The sequence below is a fragment of the Sorex fumeus genome, unplaced genomic scaffold (assembly GCF_029834395.1).
Source record: "Sorex fumeus unplaced genomic scaffold, SorFum_2.1 ptg000122l, whole genome shotgun sequence".
Taxonomy (NCBI): domain Eukaryota; kingdom Metazoa; phylum Chordata; class Mammalia; order Eulipotyphla; family Soricidae; genus Sorex; species Sorex fumeus.
This window is the reverse complement of record NW_026606179.1, coordinates 50,735,991-50,754,130: the sequence shown is the minus strand read 5'-3', so window position 1 is coordinate 50,754,130 and position 18,140 is coordinate 50,735,991. Positions and strand designations below refer to the sequence as shown.

At 52.2% G+C, this 18,140-nt stretch overlaps 1 protein-coding gene across 1 annotated transcript in view; it reads right to left on the bottom strand.

Annotated features, from left to right (window-relative positions):
• Positions 1 to 18,140, bottom strand: part of TANGO6 (transport and golgi organization 6 homolog) — a 165,674-nt gene that overhangs the window by 27,905 nt on the left and 119,629 nt on the right. Inside the window, exons 16-17 of the mRNA XM_056135941.1 lie at positions 13,572 to 13,723; positions 1,376 to 1,489 (exon numbers count right to left, since the gene is read on the bottom strand). Coding sequence (XP_055991916.1) covers positions 1,376 to 1,489; positions 13,572 to 13,723 — 266 coding nt within the window. The remainder of the gene's footprint in view (positions 1 to 1,375; positions 1,490 to 13,571; positions 13,724 to 18,140) is intronic.

Below are 18,140 nucleotides of genomic sequence, written 5' to 3'. Positions count from 1 at the left end.
GGGAGGGTTGGGAAGATGGAGACAGTGGTGGAGGGAAGGAGACAGCGGTGGAGAGAATGGTGCTGGAATATTGAATGCCTGTAACAAACCATCATGAACAATTTTACAAACCACGGTGTTTAAAGAAGGTAGGGGGAGGGGGAGAGAGAGGCTCAAAATGTACGTCGTTCAGAATACATGTGCCCCTCTGCCCAGCCCTGCGGGAAAGAAGTGGGTAGAAAGGCACATTTTCTCCTTCTGCCACTGAGAAGGCCAACAGGAGGGCCCTCTGGGTACTCCAAGGAATAAGAACTTCCGGCCCCCGGGTACACCGAGGAGTTGTCATTTTCAGCAAGAGGAAGGAGGAAAAGGTTGACAAGGGGATCTTCAGGTTTCTCCCAGGCGCCAGGCTCCACTTAGGAACGAAAGAACAAACAGATGCCGTCATGAAGGCCCAGCCAGGCTCCTGAAGTACCAAGCAGGAAGGTACTTTCTCGACGGCCGGCCAAGGCAGCAATGGCCTGGCCACGTTCATGGGGGGAGGGAGACACTGCCTCCAGTACAGGAGCGGGGAGGGAGGGGGGAAATCTTCCCGCGGGGCCCCCCCCATGTCTCCTGATCTTCCAAGCCCCAGCCTTCTCCTGGCCTCTCAACCTCCTGCCCAGCTGCCCTAAAACCCAGGGTCCCGGGCTGGCACACCCCTGTGCAAACCCCGGATTATCTTCCGGCACCTGCAGCCAGGGAGACAGTGATTAGAAGGGGGAGGGTGGCGGAGCTTCACCAACAAACTGGTGCTTTCATTTCACCGGTTCCTGGGGGCAAAACAAGGGCCATTCAGAGAAGCCCCCAGATTGACAGCTTTTTTTTTTTGCTTTTTGGGTCACACCTGGCGATGCACAGGGGCTACTCCTGGCTCTGCACTCAGGAGTTACTCCTGGCGGTGCTCAGGGGACCATATGGGATGCTGGGAATCGAACCTGGGTCGGCTGCGTGCAAGGCAAACGCCCTACCCACTGTGCTATCTCTCCAGCCCCACAGATTGACAGCTTTGAGGCTGGCTCCGCTCCCCTGGAAGTGGCCGTGATCACCATCATACCTACAGCCACCAACCTCCCCACACCTGGTCTCCAGGTCGCGACTCCTCTGCTTCCTTCTCTGTCCACGGAATGGGCGTGATGAGCAGGACTGCAGCAGCACAGCCGCCTGCACCTCACACTGAACCCCAGCCGGTCCCTGCCCCTCCCCCATCCCTCTTAATATGGCTCAGGAGGACCCCGGCTCTGGATTAAAGTGTAGGGTCAGTGACTCGGTATGCTAAAACTGTTCCACGAACAAGACGGGGAGGCCAACAGAACCACCTTCCACCCGCTGCTGCCCTGACCCAGGCAGGACTCACCTCCGTGGCTTTCTGGCTGAGCCCTCGAAACAATAGCACGACAACATGGACGGCAGCTCTGCGCACCTGGACCTCGGGGTCTGTCTTGGCCACAGCAGTCAGGCAGGCCGTCACCTAGGAGCGTGGGAAGCAGCGGTCAACAGAGATCAGGACTCCACACAACGCGGAGCAACGTGGCTGGCAGCCTCTGAGCGAACTCTGCCGGCCCCACGGGCTTCACGGACAGTGTGTCCCAGGGAGGGCTGCAGGGTCTCCTTCTCCCCCACGCAGCGGGGGGCTTGGGGCACAGTCTTTGGTCAAGCCTGGCATCCTGGGGAAGGACCCCGTCGGGTTAGGACGTCAGGAGGGAGTGACAGCCGGGGGCTGGCAGGCCTGCAGAATGAACCTTCCTCCCCTTGGGGCACGTCCGAGCCAAGGTTCCCCCCAAACGTGGCTTTTCTGGGGGCCCGAGGAGCAGGGAGTTTGGGCTCAGGTGCCATTAGAGCTCAGGCGGGGCTGGGAGAAGCAGGTGTGATCTGTGGAAGGTTCCAGGCCGGGGCAGAGAATGCATATGCAGATCTCTCTTCTTCCGCCCGCCATCCCGGCTCAGCAACTCAGACACTCCAGAGCTGCCCACTTGGGCCATGGGTGCAGACAAGGAATGCAGGACCCAGAAAGGCCTGGCACTCACTGCAAAGCGTGGTGCCCATATGCAGTTAATGCTCATGTTGCCAGGCGAGGCTGTTTCCACACCCCGTACCGACCACCCCATCCTGTTCCGCTCCCAACAGGCACCGAGATATTTTTGAATCTCAGTTGCGAGACACCACTAAAAATGACAACACCTGCTTGGAAGTATTCGTGCAAGACTGAAAGGGGAAAAAAAACCCTGAACACTGGAACTGTGACCGACGCCTTAGGCCAGTCTGAAGGACGTCAGAACCGGTCTCATGGGCTTTGTTACTGATTCCTTGTGTGAGTGAATTTCCTGGCCGATCACAGTGGGATTTCTAATCACAATTAGGAATATAGACAGTGTGTTTGGAAACATATATAAAACATATATTAGATTTAAAGAATGATTTAGGGAGACTGGGAGACAGTATAAAGAAATGGAGTACATGTTTTGCATGCAGGAGTTGTGGGTTTGATCCCTGGTAGACTACATAATCCCCCAAACACCAGGAGTAGCCCCCAAGCATGGGTGGCCCCAAAATCAATAGACAAAAATCAACTAAACAACCAATGGCTGGAAAGCGATGGTTTAGAGAAGGCTTGAGGGGCTAGCGCCATATATAGTACAGCGGGCTGGGCACTTGCTTTGCATACAACTGACCTGGGTTTCATCCCTGGCACCCCACGTCATCCCCTGAGCACCGCCAGGAGTAATTCCTGCATGCAGAACCAGGAGTAACCCCTGAGCATCACTGGGTGCGGCCTCAAAACAAAAGTTTCAAAACACAATACAAGCACAACAATGAGGACACAGACTTGAGCAGGGATTTTTTTTCTTTTTTTGGAGTGGGGTGGGGGGGGTGGCGTTCATGGGTCACACTCACAGGTGTACAGGGTTTACTCCTGACTCTGTGCTCAGGAATTGCTCCTGGCGGGGCTCAGGGGACCATATGGGGAGCCAGGGAGCGAACCCGGGATGGCCACGGGCAAGGCAAGTACCCTACCTGCTATACAATCTCTCCGGCTGTTGAGCAGAAATTTTAACTGTGCAGATTTTATTTTTCACAGCTTTCATACAGCTGTGTACATTTCAATGTGTCTAATCAGTAATGGCAGGGAGATTAGAAGCAGTTTGTTCTTAAATATAATTGGACCTGGGAGGCACTGGCATTCCATCACACCGACAAACACACAGCTCGCAAGCGTCCAGAAACGCTCAACTCTTTGGGGGCAGCTTTTCAGTAAGATGCAACGGGCTGCTTTTGCTTCTGATCTGGGACACGCAGACTCAAGGCTGTCCACGGTGTCCGTGCCTCTGGCATTAACGGTAGACTTGGGTCCGAGGAGGAATTCCTTGGGCCACCTCCAAGCAGGCAACAATATAATAGCTACCTTCACTCGCCGACTGCGCATTTACAAGCTCTGGGCTGGAATCAGACAAACAAGTTGGAGCTGGGTCTGAGTCCTCCTTGAAAGAGGACATTGAGTTTGTTCAGTGGAATAACTCGCGCCGGAAAGCCAGCCGAGGGCCACGTTAAGACACGATGCTCACAAGCCTTTCCCCGGCTTCCCTCCGGGGTGAGTCTGAGGCTCCCACTTCCAGAGGCCCTAGGGGTTTGGCAGACCAAGGCTTCCTGGCCGAGGTCCCTGGCGAGTGTCGCCTCTGTTCTCCGTAATTCTGCTGAGCTGGCCGTGCTTGGTCTCACCCATCAGGTCTGAGGGTATGAATCCTGGCAGGAGAAGGTGACAGGCAGCCCTGTAAGATGAGCGGAGACAGCCGAGAAGCTGCGCGTGACTTCTGCAGCGGAATATCCCCAAGCCGCTGCCATCAGGCTGATGTGACACTGGGCAGAGGCCCGGGAACAGGAGACTGTTCCTGCGAGGTGAGCCAGCTGGTTGCTCAAAATGTTTTGTTACCGACAGTTACTTTCAGGGACCTGCATAGCCTCGATGTTGTTGGGTTCATAGGGAGGCTCTGCCACTGCCAATCGTTTCTGTTTCAACGTGTCAAATTTTTTGTTGTTTGTTTTGGGCCACACCTGGAGGTGCTCAGGGGTTACTCCTGGCGCTGCACTCAGGAATCAGTGACCCAAATAAGCTGCTGGGAATCAAACCAAACCCAGGTTGGCCTCGAACAAGGCAAGCATCCTCCATGCTGTACTATCTCGGGTCCCTCAAACTGTTCTGTACGCATAGGGATGCTTGCCCAGCCTTGCAGATATGACCAGGAGAAAAGGACAGCCTGGGGGGGGGGGTGTAGGAGGGTGCTGGCGGAGGGAAAACGGGGAACACCGGTGATGGGAAATGGTCACTGGTGAAGGGATGGGTGTTGAAACACTGTACGACCGAAACAGAAAAAAGAGCTCCCACAGAACACAATGTTGCTCTCCTGCAGGCCAGAGGGACCCTTGTCAAGCCCTGGATGTGGGGGGATGACAGCCACTCTCTTCCGGCATGAACTGGTCACTCCATGGCCAGCATCTGGGCCCAATACCAAGCACCTTCTAGCCTGACAGTCTGCAGGAGACTGGCAGGGTGGGTGGGGAGGCAAGGGCTTCAGTCACTCACGAGCCAGCGTTTCTACCCTTCAGCTGCCCATTGTACGCCATCTTCCCGGGCTCTGCCCTCCTCTAAGCCGGTGGGCCTGGTCTAGTGAATCACACTCCTTGCAGCTGTCTCTTGGCAGGCTGAATTATGCCAGTCCCCCCATTCCCTCCCCCACCCATCCTGAAAGTCACAGGGAGAAGGCAGAGAGATGATGGCCTTGGAAGCATCTGTAGGTCAGTATCAGCAATTTTGCACTTGCTAGGAGTTAAGAGAAACAAGGGAAGACCTCCCTCTCCTATACGCTGGCGCACAGTTCTAAGGTACAAACATCATGCAAACAGCCAGAGAATAAGGGAGCACTTGGGAAAATTCTAAGAGAGACAGGACCGGAATTGAGGCATGCTTCGATTTTCTAGCTGCCTCCTCGTCCCACCTCTGAAAGATTCCTGTTAAAATTCGGGTGACCACTTGGCCTCCCATTTTGCAAATGCAGAAACCTCCAAGGCCCTGTTGAAGTGGCAGCTGGTGCTGTTCACGGAATCTGCTAGAAAGAGAATGGGGTGGCGGGTGGGGGGCAGGGCTAGCTTCTCAGGGGTCCCTGAGTCTCAGCTCTGGACTCAGCATGCAGGAGGCTCCCATCACATGTCTGTCCTGAGGAAACGGCCCACATGCGGCGATCAGTCCATCCTTCAGCGGGATGAGACATGACAGAGAGCTTTGCCCAAGACCTCAAAGCTCAGCTTTGGGGGAATTCTGGGCGCCACCATGCCAAGTGGGGCCCGCCTTAGAAACCTGTCACCGAGGCACATTTGCGCTTCCCGCAAACCATATTTATTTCTTCTGGAGAGTGATAAAGATGAAAGCGCCCATCAAGATTTGGTTTCAAGCAACACCGCTCTTACGGCTCTTGACAAGAGCAAGGAGAAGTTGGGGGAAATGATAACGCTCTTCAAACAGGTTAAATCTTGACATCAGCGGAGAGGAAAAACCTGAATTCCCAGTCGAGAGATTATGGAAGGGCTGTGCCTCTCCTTTGTCTTTCCTCCCCAGCAGCGGGCACCGGGCTCTTCGGCACAGACAGCGCCCGAGTCGGGACCACCCAACGGGAGACAGCCTTCCTCAGGGGCTCAGCGCTCGCGCTCTGACCCCCGTGTCAGATCACGCTAGAAAGGACGCCGGTGGCGAGCGGGCTCCGTGTTCCACTTGCACAGCTCACGCGTCCCCATTTCCCGCCTGGCTAACACCCTCTGCGCCTGTCTGCGGCCCCCCGCTCCATGTCCTCTCTGTGCTCACTCTCATCCTGCCCTGGAGACCGCTGCCTAATTCTGGGCTTCCCGCCCCACTGAGATCTCTGTGGGTAGGGGAAGAGGCTAGGTCCTGGGTGTCCCCTCAAACAGGTGGCCCAGGGCAGATGCTCATGAAGGAAAAGTCACTTCTTGGGTGGGCAGTCAAAGACGGGAGCTCCAAAGCGCAAGTCCTGGGGGCTGGAGTGATAGCACAGCGGGTAGGGCGTTTGCCTTGCACGCAGCAGACCTAGGTTTGATTCCCAGCATCCCATATGGTCCTCCAAGCACCGCAAGGAGTAATTCCTGAGTGCATGAACCAGGAGTAACTCCTGTGCATCGCCGGATGTGACTCAAAAAGCAAAAAAAAAAAAAAAAAAAAAAAAAAAACCCAAAGCGCAAGTCCTTCGCCCCCTAGGCCATTCGGGGCTCAGCATTTCTGGGACTGCAAACTGCAAACAGCTTCGAGAACTTTTTTTTTTTTTTTTTTGCTTTTGGGTCACACCTGGGGAAGCACACAGGTTCCTCCTGGCTCTGCACTCAGGAATTACTCCTGGCGGTGCCCAGGGGACCCAATGGGATGCTGGGAATCGAACCCAGGTTGGCTGCGTGCAAGGCAAACGCCCTACCCGCTGTGCTATCGCTCCAGCCCCGACTTCGAGAACTTAAACAGAGAGGACCGGGGAGGGAGGAGTGGACGCTATAACCTTTTCCAAATAAGTCAGATCACACCGTCCCTCCACACTAATGCTGCACGAGACTGCGCCCCCATCTCTGATGCCAATTCCCACAGTTCACGCAAGATCTTGGGCGATATGTCATGTGGGCACCTGCCTCAGAGCCTCTGTTCTCACTTCTCCTTTGGTCTATAATGTTCTTTCCCTCCAGCTATCTGCCTGGATCAACCCTGCTTCCGTCAGGTTCTGCTCTGATGCCCCTCAATGCCCCTCGTGCCCCTCACCTCATCTCCTTCATACTCCCCCCTTTTTTTCTTTTCTGGATAACACCTGGAGATGCTCAGGGTTTATTCCTGGCTCTGCACTCAGGAATCCTGGCGGTGCTTGGGGGACCATATGGGATGCTGGGGATTGAACCCGGGTCAGCCACGTGCAGGGCAAACGCCCTACCTGCTGTATTATCACTCCGGGCCCTCCTTCGCAACTTCCTGCAACCCGCAGAGCATGTACTGGCTGGTCTGCCCACCTGCCGCCTCCCGACAGCATCAGCTGGCTGACTCTGACCACCTCCTGGTGCTGGCAGCCTGATGTGACCACCTCGCGGCACACAGCGGGTCCGCAGATCTGGGCCGGGCAGAGCAGTGTTCAGTACCTATTTATCGCTGGACAAATAAACAATTGAACAAGGACCTGGGAAGGGCTGAATGCCCCCCTTTCCCCACAAGCCTGGTCTCTTGGAGCCCCTGTGGCTAAAAGGCTGTTGGGTGCTGGGTCATGTTCAGACTCGTCAGCCATGCAGGCGTGGGATGCTACGTGAGAAGGAACATCTGAAAGGCAGAGACAGACATTACGTGGGCTGGAGACACCTGCTCCAGCGAATCAGCGGAACCAGGTCGCCTAGTGGAGTTTCAGCGGGCGCCGGAGCCCTCCCCTTGGCAGCCTCTCACGGCCTTTCTCTGCCAGGGTGCAGGGGGAGCCTGAGAATGAGGGGTGGGTCAGAGCATCCGGAACCGCCATGCTGGCAACAGCACCCCCCCCACCCCGGAACCGCCATGCTGGCAACAGCACCCCCTCCACCCCGCCGATCCCGGACAGTGCTGATTTCCCTGTGCCTCAGTTTCCACTAAGGACAGGAGCAGCTGGATGTGAGAGTGCTGAGTGGATGCTCTCTTCACTATTTTATTAGAAGTTTGAGTGTGCATGTAATCACTTAATCACTTAAGACGTTACTGGCGCCTGCTCGAGCAAATCGACGACTAACGGGAAGTTAAGTGATTTAAGTGCATGTAATATATGTAATAAAATAACAGACAATACATTTTGCAGTGTTGGATCAAACCCAGGGCTCTCATATGCAAATACTCATCGCTGAGCCACTTCCTTGGCCTTTGTTTATTTATTTATTTATTTTTTTGAGCCACACTGGCTGTGCTCAGGGCTTACTCCTGGCTCTGCACTCAGGGAACCATATAGGGTACCAGGGATCGAACCTGGGTTGGTCATGTGCAAGACTGCTGTACTACTGCTCTGGCCCCTCCTTGGCTTATTTTGACTATTTTAAGAACATGCTGGGGCCAGAGCGATTATACAGTGCTTAGGGTGTTTGCCTTAGCATGAGGGTTTTCAATCCCGGCATCCCATATGGTCCCCCAAGCACCGCCAGGAGTAACTCCTGAGTGCAGAGCCAGAAGTAACCACTGAGCATCGCTGGGTGTGACTCAAAAAGCAAAAACAACAACAACAACAACAACAACAACAAACCCATACAGGAACGAGTTTCTCTAAACAAACTCTCTGTGCATCACTAAATGTGGCAAACATGACAGAGCCCCTGTATGACAGCACTGCAAGGTGCCAAGGTGCCTACAGGCTAGTTGTGCCTGTGTCACACTTATCGCTTGTCAATGACTGCAAATGCTCCTTTGCATTTGATGATGGTGACAAAGAGGACAAGGAGAGGGGTCAGGGGGCAGAATCACCAGGACAAGGAATGTGCCCAACGGGTGTCCATAAGCAGTAGCACCTCGTGCTGGTGTGAGGCTGCGCCAAGGGAAGGGCCCTCCCAGTGCTGGCACCATGGCATGCCCCGGCTCTGTGCACACCCGGCTCCCCAAGGTCTGTCTCGGCTGTGCGCTGGAAGGACCCTTGGCCCCGCCCCTCTGCTTCTCAGGCCCCGCCCCTCTGCTTCTCGGGCCCCGCCCCACTGCTTCTCGGGCCCCGCCCCTCTGCTTCTCGGGCCCCGCCCCTCTACCCCTTCGGCCCTGCCCCTCTGCCAGTCTTTGGGGTCTCCCTTTGGCTTCGTCCTAGTGCGAGCTGCCCCCTCTGCCCTGTGGGCTCCATCACTGGAACTTTTCTCCAATTTCAGCTTTTCTTCCAGCACCTCAAAGTCAATGCCCACATGGGTCCGAGCCGCCGTGTCACAATGGGCTGCAGACACGGGGCGAGTGAGAATGCCTGGACTATATCTCACAGGGTTCGGACTGCAGGGGTCTGGTAAACGGGGCCTGGCTCCCTCCACTTCCGGCCTTTAGACTCATCCTCATAATCTAGAGCATTAGCCCCCTTTCAAAGGAGTCAAATGCTCCTGAACAAAAAAAATCTCAATATAGAAAAATACACATTCTTCACTCAATTGCAACTTCCTCAATGGTACCTCAACTCTTTAACACACTGAACCTCACCCCCAACCCCAGCCTGCTCCTGTCCCCCAGCCCTCAGCTTTTCCTTATTTCCCACCTATGCACAATCTCTGAAAACACCTGCGCTGGAGGTGCCTTAATCCCATTTTTGAGGGAAGGCAACTGAGCTGAGTCTATGCCTCAGCTAGAAAGAGCCTGGCCGTCCTCTCTGCTCAGTGCATGGGGACTGTGGTTCTCTTTCAGCAGGTGGGGCGGCGGGTGGGTGATTCCAGAAAGAGGCTGCTCACATAGGACAAACTCACTGAGCATCTTTCTAATTAACCAAAGAACATCCTCCAACCCTCTCACCAGGAAATCACACGCTACCTATGTCAGTTTCATTAAGAGAGAAGAAAGACGGGACCCAAAAATGTGGGAGGTGTGAGACAGCCCAAGGGGCTGAGCATAAACTCAGCCTGGGTTCAAGCCCCAGCATCACATGACCCTTGAGCAGAGTTGAGAGTAGCCCCTAAGCACTTTCAGGTGCTCCCCAATACCTGCCCCTACACACACACACACACACACACACACACACACACACACACACACACCCCCCAAAGCAGGGAAAAGAGGAGGGGGTGGAAGTAATACAATCTCATGTTTGGAAGTCTGAGGATATCATGATAATGTTCTGGGGTCACTGGTCCTTTCAAACCTGAGGTGACAGACTTGCTGTGGCATGTGTGAGAACCTTTGGTGGTGGTGTCTGTGGGGCAGGGGACCAAACTCAGGCTCTCACACATGGGAGACAGGTGCCCGGTTGCTGAGGTACAGTCCAGGCCCTGCTGGGGAAATTTTTATCCAAGTTATGGCGATGCTGGAAAATTTGGTTGTGGCATTCTCCATTCTACAGGTCGTCCATCCTCAACTTGAGATGTGTCCTTAGGCTTTCTTCCTGCCGGGAAAACCCAAGCTCTCTCCTAATGATGCTCTTTCCTCTTCTCTCTCGGAGTACCTCCAAGGTGGTCCAAAATAAGCCTGAGTTCTCTCAACATCTCCATCCCTCTCTCTCTCTCTCCCCCTCTCTCTCCCTCCCCTCCTCTCTTTTTCCTTCCCCCCTCCCTTCCCCCTCTCTTCCAGAGTAACACCAAGGTGGTCCAAAAGCCAAATAACAACAAAAATTCATTCAGGTCATGGTTCACCTCAAGTTTCTTGTTTGTCTGTTTATGATTCATTTTGGGCTGATTCATGTGGAGACTGAGTAAACAGAAAAAAAGAATGTAGAAACCATTTCAGTATCTGAACCAGTAGACCCACTTGAGACCTTTCCGTAAGCATCATAAATTAGAAGTTTGCTAAATGGCGTGCCAAATGCCTAACAGTTCACATATATTACAGTGCTTATGGGTTTCAAATTTCTAAGTTAATTTTTATCTATTTTTTTGGCATGTCCCATGGCACTAGGTCTTACTCCAAGCTCTGAGGTCAGAGATTACTTCTGATGGTGCTTGGAGGACCATAAGGGATACCAGGAATTGAACCTGGTGGGCCATGAGCAAGGCAAGGACCCTGTCCACTATACTATCTCTCTAAGTCCTCTAAAGTTAATTTTTTTTGTTTCGTTTGGGAACCACAAATGACAATGTTGAAGGGTTACTCCTGGCTCTACACTCAGGAATTACTCCTGTCGGTGCTCGGAGGACCATATGGGATGTCAGGGACCGAACCCAGGTCAGCCACATGCCCTACTCTCTGTATACTACCTCTCTGGGGCCTCTAAGTTAATTTTTTAAAGTTACAAAAAGTTGGGGGTGGAGTGTGCCTGGTGATTCCTTGAGTCAAAGAGGAAATGCTTGATGCGTAACCTTCCTAAGCATCCTATCTCGAGCCTGACAAGAGCAGAGCGCATAACAGCAAACAAAGCTGCAGTTACAGCCCAGAATCGGGAATCACCGTCCATTCAAGGGCACAAGCACGTCTGGTAGTAAAAAGGTTTCTGGTCGTGTATGAACTAGTCGTTTTCTGTGCCTTCCCTCCCCACATTTTAAATAGACTGCCTAGCAAACAGAACGTATTAAAATATTTTAAAAAAATTTTGAGCCATACCCAGTGGTGCTCAGGGGTTCCAGGGATTGAACCCAGGATGGCCCTACCCACTGAACTATCATCTGGTTCCAAGATAAATTTTAATATTTTAATGACTAAGATGACAAAATAAACACAAGTGAAGGGGTTAAGGAATGAGATGAATAGAGCCAGCAGTCAGAGGCCCCTTCCATTAAATGTTAAACCCTAAAACCGTGAGCAGCTTCCAATACTAACACCTCACATGGCTATTACTTTGGCATTACATTCGTTCTTTGTCTTCTTGTTTTTGGGCCCACCTAACGGTGCTCAAGGGTTACTCCTGGCTCTTCTCTCAGAAATCACTACTGGCAGTGCTGGGGGAACCATATGGGATGTGGGGGTTGAATCCGGGTCAGCCGTGTGTAAGGCAAACACCCTCCCTGCTGTGCTATCATCTCTCTGGCCCTGGCTTTACCCACCCAATACCAGGTCCTGGGTAGAAAGTGGTGAGCAAAACAAGAAACCTAATTTATTATTTCTAGTAAATGAGCCTGACCCCCACGCTAGGGCACTTGAGCGGGCCTCTGCCTACAGTTTTCCTGTGAAGGGTGATAAGATAACGTAACAGCTGACGCAGACACTCAGAATAAAGTTCGACCTGTCCCTCACAGTCTCTTCAGTTCTGGTAACTAGCTCGGAAGTTACCAGAGGCGATTAATCCTCTCTTGCTGCTTAAGTTAGGTTCAGCCGATTTCCTTCCTCATGCAGTTACAGCGTGTGTACTGGCTGTGGGGGCTGAACACCCGGCAATGAGAAATTCTTAGTGAGGAGCATGTAGCAGCCAACAAGGCCATGGAAGGATATTCACAGTTTCTTTAGGGAAGTGCAAGTCAAAAAAAGTAACGCACTATAACCTTGTACAGGTGGGAACGGCTCTGACTCAAAGATAAGAAACAAGTGTGTGGGGTCTGGAGCAATAGCACAGAGGGTAGGGCGTTTGCCTTGCATGCGGCCAACCCGGGTTCAATTCCCAGCATCCCTGAGCACCACCAGGGGGTGATTCCTGAGTGCAGAGCCAGGAGTAACCCCTGTGCATCGCTGGGTGTGACCCAAAAAGCATAAAAAAAAAAAGAAAGAAAGAAACAAGTGTGTGTCAGAAAGTGATCTCTGAGGGCAGAGCCAGGAGTGCCCCGCCCCCCCCGCCCCAAATAAACAAATAGAAAGCAATCAAAAGAAAAAACAGAGTATCTATATAGGCATTGACTTTTTTTTTGGCCACACCTGGTAGTGCTCAGGGCTCACTCCTGTGCCCCATATACTGAGTCTCTCTGATGATTTTGTGTTGGCTACAGTCCTCAGTGTTTGCTCTCGGCGGGCTTGGGGGACCACGTGGAGCGGCAAGAGTTGAACCCGGGTTGGCCACATGGTGCAAGGTGGGTGTGCTACCAGCTGTGCTATTTCTCTGCCTTTCACACATTGATTCTTTCTTGCTGGTTGTGGTTTTTGTTTGAGGGCCCCACCCTGCAGTGCTCAGGGTTTATTTTTGGCTGAGCTCAGGGTATCACTCCTGGTGGTACCCGGAGGACTATGTGGGGCGCCAGAGATCAAATCCAGGTTGGCTGTGTGCAAGGCAAATGCCCTCCTGGATGCCCTATCACTGCAGCCCCCATACATTGATTCTTTTTTTTTTTTTTTTGCTTTTTGGGTCACACCCGGCAATACACAGAGGTTACTCTTGGCTCACGTACTCAGGAATTACTGACAGTGCTCAGGGGACCATATGGGATGCTGGGAGCCAAGCCCGGGTCGGCTGCGTGAAAGGCAAATGCCCTACCCACTGTGCTATCGCTCCAGCCCAATGTATGGGCTGGAGCGATAGCACAGTGGGTAGGGCGTTTGCCTAGCACACAGCGGACCGGGCGACCTGAGTTCGATTCCTCTGCCCCTCTTGGAGAGCCCAGTGACCTACCAAGAGTATCTTGCCCGCACGGCAAAGCCTGACAAGCTCCCTGTGGCGTATTTGATATGCCAAACACAGTAGCAACAAGTCTCACAATGTTACTGGGCCCGCTTGAGCAAATCGATGAACAACAGGAGGACACAGTGCCACAGTGCTACAGATGACACTTAAGTCATGTTGTAAAGCAATGTTACTTCACTGAAAAACATTGAAAGTTCTCACATATGTACCGTTCATTATACACAGGTGATAGACTTCCTCGCTCTGTCTCTGGAAGAGAGAGGCAGCAGCCGCTGTGGGGAAGGAGCTGGGGTCTCCTGTGCCCCCATAGCGGGAGACTTTGTAGGAGCCAGTCAAGAAGCCTTAGACCCAAAGAACCCCGCGTCGTACCTCGTGGACCACGGAGCCCAGCAGGAAGTCCAGACGCTGGCACAGTTCTCCCAGGTTGGCCAGGCTGCTGGCGCGGTGAGTGCCGTCTGGGTCTTTTGCTCCCCGAAGGAAGGTGTGGATCAAGGGGTCTCGGTACTTGGACAGCATGTCCCCTACAGGAAAAGGGAGGAATCAAAATCTGCACAAGCACTTTTTTTCTTCTTAAAGACGGGATGAGGATCATCATGGCAAAGGATGGCATTTTTTTTTTGTTCTTTATTGAATCACCATGATCCTTACAAAGCTGTTCAGGATTGGGGTTCAGTCATACAATGTTCCAATACCTATCCCTCCAGCAGAGTACATTTACCAGCACCGGTGTCCCCAGTTTCCCTCCCTCCAACCTCCCCCCCCCCCCCACAAGCCTGCCTCTATGACAGGAACCGTGTCTGTATGTCTGTCTGTCTGTCTCCCTCTCTCCCCCACCATTGGGCATTATGGTTTGCAATATAGATACTAAAAGGCGTTTTTCAAAATACTTGCATATTTAGGTCCGGTTTTGGGGGTCTGGGAAGAAACATTTGAAAGACGATGGTGGACAACACCCAAAAGAAGAGAGAGAACAAAAGGGAATGCCTTGCCACAGAGGCAGGGTGGGATGGGGGGGATGGGGGGATGGGAGGAATACTGGGACCTGTGGTGGTGGAAAATGGGCACTGGTGGAGGGATGGGTACTTGATCATTGTATAACTGAAACCCAAGCACAAAAATTTGTAAGTCTATAACTGTACCTCATGGTGTTTCACTAATAAAAATTAAAAAATAAAATAATAAAAAAATAAAATAATTAAAAAAAATACGATGGTGGGTAGATGTAATAGTGGTGGGACAGGTGTTGGAATATTAAATGTAACAAATTATTGTGAACAGAACAACTTTATAAAAATAAAGCAAAGTACTTGCATAGCTGTTAAAATCATGCTCTGTATGGTATTTCATAAACACAATGTTTATGGTGAATACTTTCATAAAGAAAGCAAGCAGCATCCCAGTTTTATTTTTGCTATTGTTGTACTTAAGGTCACAGGTTTACAACAGTGAACATGTGTGGTCACTGCACCTCACCAACACCACAGTGCCCAGGGTCCTTCCTGGGTGGGCCAGAAGTCCTGATGTTTCCTCTAATCCACCCCTTCAATCCTTCCAACCTCTCAGCCGCTGCTTGGAAACCTCAGTTCTCTAATCCGGGGCTAAGGGTCTGTCATTATTCGTGTGTGTGTGTGTGTGTGTGTGTGTGTGTGTGTGTGATGACTGAGATCATCTGGTGTTTGTCCCTCACCCTTGGACTGACTTCACTTTACAGAATACCCTCCAGTTTCGTCCGTGCTGTAGCTAACTGCAAGATTTCTACTTTTCTTCTACTGTATAGTACTGCACTCCATATAGACGTCACACCATAGATTTTTGGCAGTGGGGAGGGCCACACCTGGTGGTGCAGAGTTTACTCCTGGCTCCGAACTCAGGGATCACTCCTGGCAGGGTTTGAGGACCGTATGTGGTGTCAGGGATCGCCCCTTCCCCGCTGTGCTACCTCTCTGGCCCCAAACCTTAGCTCCTTCATGCACTCACCTGTCGCTGGACATTTGGGTTGTTTCCATATTAAGTGCTTCAATGAATACATGTGTTTCTGAAGAGTCTCCCTACTGTTTTCCATAAAGATGGGACCAGGCATTCCCTTCCACCACACCCCTCAACATTGCTTATTTTCTTATTCTTATTGTTGTTATTATTTTGCTTTTGGGGCCACAGCCAGCAATGATCAGCGGTCACTCCTGGCTCTGCAATCAGGAATTACTCCTGGAGGTGCTCAGGGGACCGTTTAGGATGCCAGGTATCAAACTCAGGTTGTCCTCATGCAAGGCCATGTCCTAACCGCTGTGCTATCGCTCCAACCCTCCAAGACCCCTTTCACAGATGGTACCTCTCCTGGCAGGGGAAATACTTACGACCTTCCTGGTGTTCCCTTCAAATATGTGCATTATTTGGCTTGAATGAAACATGGTATCGGGGGGCTGGAGAGATAGCACAGCGGGTAGGGCGTTTGCTTTCTTGCATGCGGTCGACCCGGGTTCAATTCCCAGCATCCCATATGGTCCCCTGAGCACTGTCAGGAGTAACTCCTGAGTGCAGAGCCAGGAGTAACCCCTGTGCATCGCTGGGTGTGACCCCCCCCCAAAAAAAGAAACGTGGTATAGACGCCCTCAGAAAGCCTGTATTGAAGACTATTTAGATCACCAGCTAGTCACGGGAGTGAAACTGAGACTGTCACCGTTTCCTGGGAAAGGAATGTGGTGAAAGCAGTGGGTCTAGTCCATGGAGCTTTTTTTTTTTTCTTTTTGGGTCACACCTGCCGATGCACAGGGGTTACTCCTGGCTCTGCATTCGGGAATCAGTCCTGGCAGTGCTCGGGGGACCATATGAGATGCTGGGGATTGAACCCGGGTCGGCCGCGTGCAAGGCAAACTCCCTACCCACTTTACTATCCCTCTGGCCACTGTGGAGCTCTTCCTAATTCAGCTCTCATGGCTTTCTGGTGTCCCAGGAATGACGGCACCTGCCTATTTGCATCTCCCCGGTCTCTGCAGGAAGTCAGCACTAATCAACCTTATTGAGACACGACCAGCTGTGTTCAAGGGGGAGAAGGAAATATGGGGACTCGTTTGAACGAACAGTTCCTTTGGGAAGGTGACAAAAATCAAGTCGATGGTAAAAAGAGAACAGAAAACAAAAAATGTGTTTTCACCCTGCCTGCGACAGCTGGGGGTCACTGGGCTTGCCCAGGAGCAAACATTAGCCAGGGCCCTGCCACTCACAGCAGGGGATTCTTTTTCTTTTTCTTTTTGGGTCACACCGGTGATGCTCAGAGGTTACTCCCGGCTCAGCACTCAGGAATTACTCTTAGTGATGCTCAGGGGACCATATGGGATGCTGGGAATCGAACCTAGGTCGACCGCATGCAAGGCAAACGCCCTACCCGCTGTGCTATGGCTCCAGCCCCCAACTGGTGTGTGTGTGTGTGTGTGTGTGTGTGTGTGTGTGTGTGTGTGTGTGTGTGTGTGTGATGACTGAGATCATCTGGTGTTTGTCCCTCACCCTTGGACTGACTTCACTTCACAGGATACCCTCCAGTTTCATCCATGCTGTAGCTAACTGCAAGATTTCTACTTTTCTTCTACTGTATAGTACTGCACTCCGTATAGACGTCACACCATAGATTTTTGGCAGTGGGGAGGGCCACACCTGGCCTCACCGCTCGCGGGAGAAGGGAAACCAGGAGGCAAACCCCAGTTGGTTACTTTCCCGAAAGCGCTGGCAAGACTAGTGACAGAAAAAAACGCCTGCTGCAAGCGCATGCTCCCATGTGACTCCCCGTGGGCGCCCTCGAGGTCCTGGGCCCTGTCCCACCCCTTGGCGGGGGACCCACTTCATCTCCCCTTTCTCCGCTGGGTGGAGAAACTAAGAAATTAGTTTTTGGTCCGGGGGCCACATCTGCTGTGGTCAGGGCTCTCTCCCGGGTGCCTAAGGGACCCGAGGCACTCACGGGTACTGAACATGGAGTGGCAGTGTGTAAGGCGGTGCCTGGTCCCCTGCACAAACTCTCTAGCCCAAATAACCTTTTGGCAGTTTTTTGTTTGTTGGTTGGTTTTGGTTTTAGGGCCACACCCGGTGATGCTCACGGCTTACTCCTGGCAGGCTCAGGGGGGGGATCATATAGGGTGCTGGGGATAGAACCCAGGTGGGCTACGTTCAAGGCAAACACTCAGCCCACTGGACTATTGCTCTGCTCTAGCTTCCAAATTAATTTTTTAAGCCTATTAATAAGTCTGATGTTGGGGGCTAGAGCGATAGCACAGCGGGTAGGGCGTTTGCCTTGCACACAGCCAACATGGCCGACCTAGGTTCGATTCCCAGCATCCCATATGGTCCCCTGAGCACCGCCAGGAGTGATTCCTGAGTGCATGAGCCAGGGGTAACCCCTGAGCATCGCCGGGTGTGACCCAAAAAAAGCAAAAAAAAAAAAATAAGTCTGATGTTAACTGGATTGTTTGCCCAGACGAAGAACCAGAAGGGTAAAGAAAAATTTCCTCCACTCCCCAACAGTGGGCGACCATGAAGGGGCAAGTTCATTGGCTCTTACCCCTGGTAGCAGCTACAGAGGAAGGGTCTGGGCCCCTGGCCAACGGCAGGCAAAGAGTAGATTCTCACTCCCTTGAACTCCTGGGTATCGCTAGTGGTGGAAGGGAGATTAGAGAAGATTTTTCTCTTCAAAAATTAAAATTAGGGGCTGGAGCGATAGTACAGCGGGTAGGGCATTTGCCTTGCATGCGGCTGACCAGGGTTCGATCCCCGGCATCCCATATGGTCCCCCCAGCACCGCCATGAGTAATTCCTGAGTGCAGAGCCTGAAGTAACCCCTGAGCATCGCTAGGTATGACCCAAAAAACAAAAATAAATAAATAAACAAATTAATTAATAAAAATTAAAACTAGCAGTACTGTGAGCTAACCAATGGAGTGATAGCACAGCGGT